Source organism: Oryza brachyantha, chromosome 9 (genome assembly GCF_000231095.2).
Source record: "Oryza brachyantha chromosome 9, ObraRS2, whole genome shotgun sequence".
NCBI classification, from domain to species: domain Eukaryota; kingdom Viridiplantae; phylum Streptophyta; class Magnoliopsida; order Poales; family Poaceae; genus Oryza; species Oryza brachyantha.
In genome coordinates, this window is record NC_023171.2 from 10918053 (window position 1) to 10920890 (window position 2838).

At 41.6% G+C, this 2838-nt stretch overlaps 1 protein-coding gene across 1 annotated transcript; it reads left to right on the forward strand.

Annotated features, from left to right (window-relative positions):
• Positions 1–445: 445 nt before the first annotated feature.
• LOC102714671 (probable calcium-binding protein CML15) lies at positions 446–1228 on the forward strand. The gene has a single exon (XM_015841113.2). The coding sequence runs from the start codon at positions 588–590 to the stop codon at positions 879–881; it is 294 nt and encodes a 97-aa protein (XP_015696599.1). The 5' UTR covers positions 446–587; the 3' UTR covers positions 882–1228.
• Positions 1229–2838: the final 1610 nt, after the last annotated feature.

The following is a 2838-nucleotide window of genomic DNA, read 5'->3' on the forward strand; positions in this document are numbered from 1 at the left end:
GAGAGAAGCTACAACACGCGCGTGATAAGTAAGCTACTTCCTCCATGTGCTAATATATGACGTTGGCTGAATAGTCAGCGTCATACAAAAAAAGTTTGGAGGGAGTATATTGTAAAAGTTCGCAGCGTAATTAGCAAACTAGCTGCTCACAGGGTTTGAAATTTCGGTATGCACTTTTATACACATCGGGGGTTTTGGAAATTTCAAACTGAAATTTTTAAATTCAAATGCTAATAACGATCGTTTTCTGAATAAACGCATGAATTCTGAAAATTTAAATGATGATTTCGAAATTTCGAAAAATAATACTATTACCGGACCCCACCGGCATTCGTTCCGAAATTGTAATCCATGGCTGCTTGATAAACGTAAGCTGGTGGTTTTTGACGTATTTTAAGCCGTTTGCGTGCGTACGTGGCGCAGGCATTTCCAGCTTATATAAGAGCACAGGGCTAAACATGCTGCTGCGCATTCAATTCAGATCTCAGGTGAGCGAGCAGCATCGATCTCGTCTCGTCTCCAACGTTGGCTGATCGCAGTCGTCGCAGCAAAGCCGGAGAGAAGAGGGGTTCCGGTCGATCAGATCGATGGCGATCAGGAACATGACGGTGGCGACGACGCGGTCGCTGGACGGCGACATGACGGTGGACGAGTTCAAGGAGTGGCTGAGGCGGTTCGACGTGGACCGCGACGGGCGCATCAGCCGCGACGAGCTGCGGCGCGCCATGCGCGCCATCCGGGCGCGGTTCACGGGGTGGAGGAGCAGGCAGGGCATCAGCTACGCCGACGCCGACGGCGACGGCTACATCGACGACGGCGAGGTGGACGGCCTCATCGAGTACGCCCAGAAGAGCCTCGGCCTCAGGATCGTCGCCTACTAGCAAGCCAGCTAGCTATACCCATGGCTAGAGCTAGCTAGCTCCTAATTGCAGCTCGAGCTCGATCCAGCCGGCCGGCCGGCCGGACATGTGTGCGGCCTAAATAATCTCCCATCTTGATCGATCGCTTGTTACGACTTCATCTCTTGCTTTCTTGTACTTAACTTAATCAACTTCGTGTACTGTGTGTGTGTGCTTGTGATCTACCCTGTATTAATTGGTGTGTTACTGATTGCTCTTTTGAGACAAGAGAGATCAATTGACCATGTATTTTCTTGATCCACGAAACATAACTGGTTTTTATGAACTTAATTACAACATCGACCTCTGGTCTGCATGTGGATAAACAGAAGCAATTCAGATGGTTCTTTCTTCTATGGCTGATGCAAGTCAGGCAGCTAGTACTGCTACCGTAAGATGCAAAACTGTGCAATCAGAATCTGGCATGTTCTCACGTCATCCTATCCTATATGGGCTGCTTTCGGTAGAAGGCAGATAAGTTAACTTATGATGCGTTTGGTTGGTGGTCAAGGTGGGATATGATATGACCATTTATATTTTTAGGGATATGGTAATCCAAACTTATGTTTGGTTGGATGGATGAAACGATCAAATATTTTGTTTGGTTGGATGGATGGGATGAACATATTTAATTACTAATAAATAATAATATTAATTAATCAACATAAATATTATCCTAAAATTAGTATAAATTAATAATAAAGTATATCTCTCATCATTAATTAACACTAATTTAAACTTGTTAATTACTAATTAATAACAAAACACGCTAATTATCACTGAACAATTACTAATGAACATCGATAGTCAGGTGGATGAGTTCATCCAGCCAATTTGATCGGATACACTCATCCAACATCTTCATGAAATATTTCTTTTCTAGGCCATCCTATTCAGCTTCGCCCGCGAACCAAACACATCAAAAAACTAGGCGGACATCTCCCATCCAGGGAAATCCAGCCAACCAAACACAACACACTCTTATCCGGCACGAAAAACATAGTAATAGATTAGTACATGATTAATTAGTTATTAATTATTAATAAAATATATAAAATAAATTAATATAATTTTTTAAAACAACTTTCTTATAGAAGATTTTTGTAAAAAATACATAACGTGCGTGCGAAAAGCGAGAGGGTTATTTTAACTGGAGGGAACATGGCCATGACCCTATCGAACACGTAGGCAACACGGCCCATAAATAAATGCACAATAGAAGCCCCAACTCCGCCCACATAGTAGGCCTATTACAAGCCCAAATCACTATATAGAAAGTTCATTTGAGTCCCAAAACTACAGGGCAAGTAGGGGTAGGTACTCGGTCGTCACGGTCTTGGTGTTCGATGTTAAACTAAATTTTGGTTATTAGAAAGTTAGGACCAGCCAGTATTAAAAACTTTGAACTGAAAATTTTGGTCTCAGTTTTTTCGGTCTCGATTTTGATTTTAGCCATGACAGAAATTTAGGGGAAATTTTTGAAAATATATACATTTATCTCGTTGTACATGTATATACTTGAGAAATTTAGGGAGTCAAAATACACTTCATCCTTGTATAGGCCTAATTCCAATATCTCGAGGGCCTTGTTTAGATAGGCTGAAGTACCCAACCATGTATCCACATGCGAGCTCAAAAATCTCGGCCTGTAGACATGTATGGGCTAGGAATAAGGCCCAACCAGACAGGTTCCCCGAAGTGTTAATCACTCTCTCCGGTTTCATATTTGCTAATACCTTCATATCAAAATAAAAATCATTTCAGCACACAAAATGTATGAGGTTTTGACTAAAAATTCATTACATTTAGGATAGAGACAGTATCTTCGAAGCCTTTGAAGAAAATTTTGTCCATTGAAGAGATTTGCGAACGAATTAGAGCAGCTTATCCCTTGTAATTATGTTGTCGTGTTTTCCGACGTGAGAGAAACTCTTAAGTT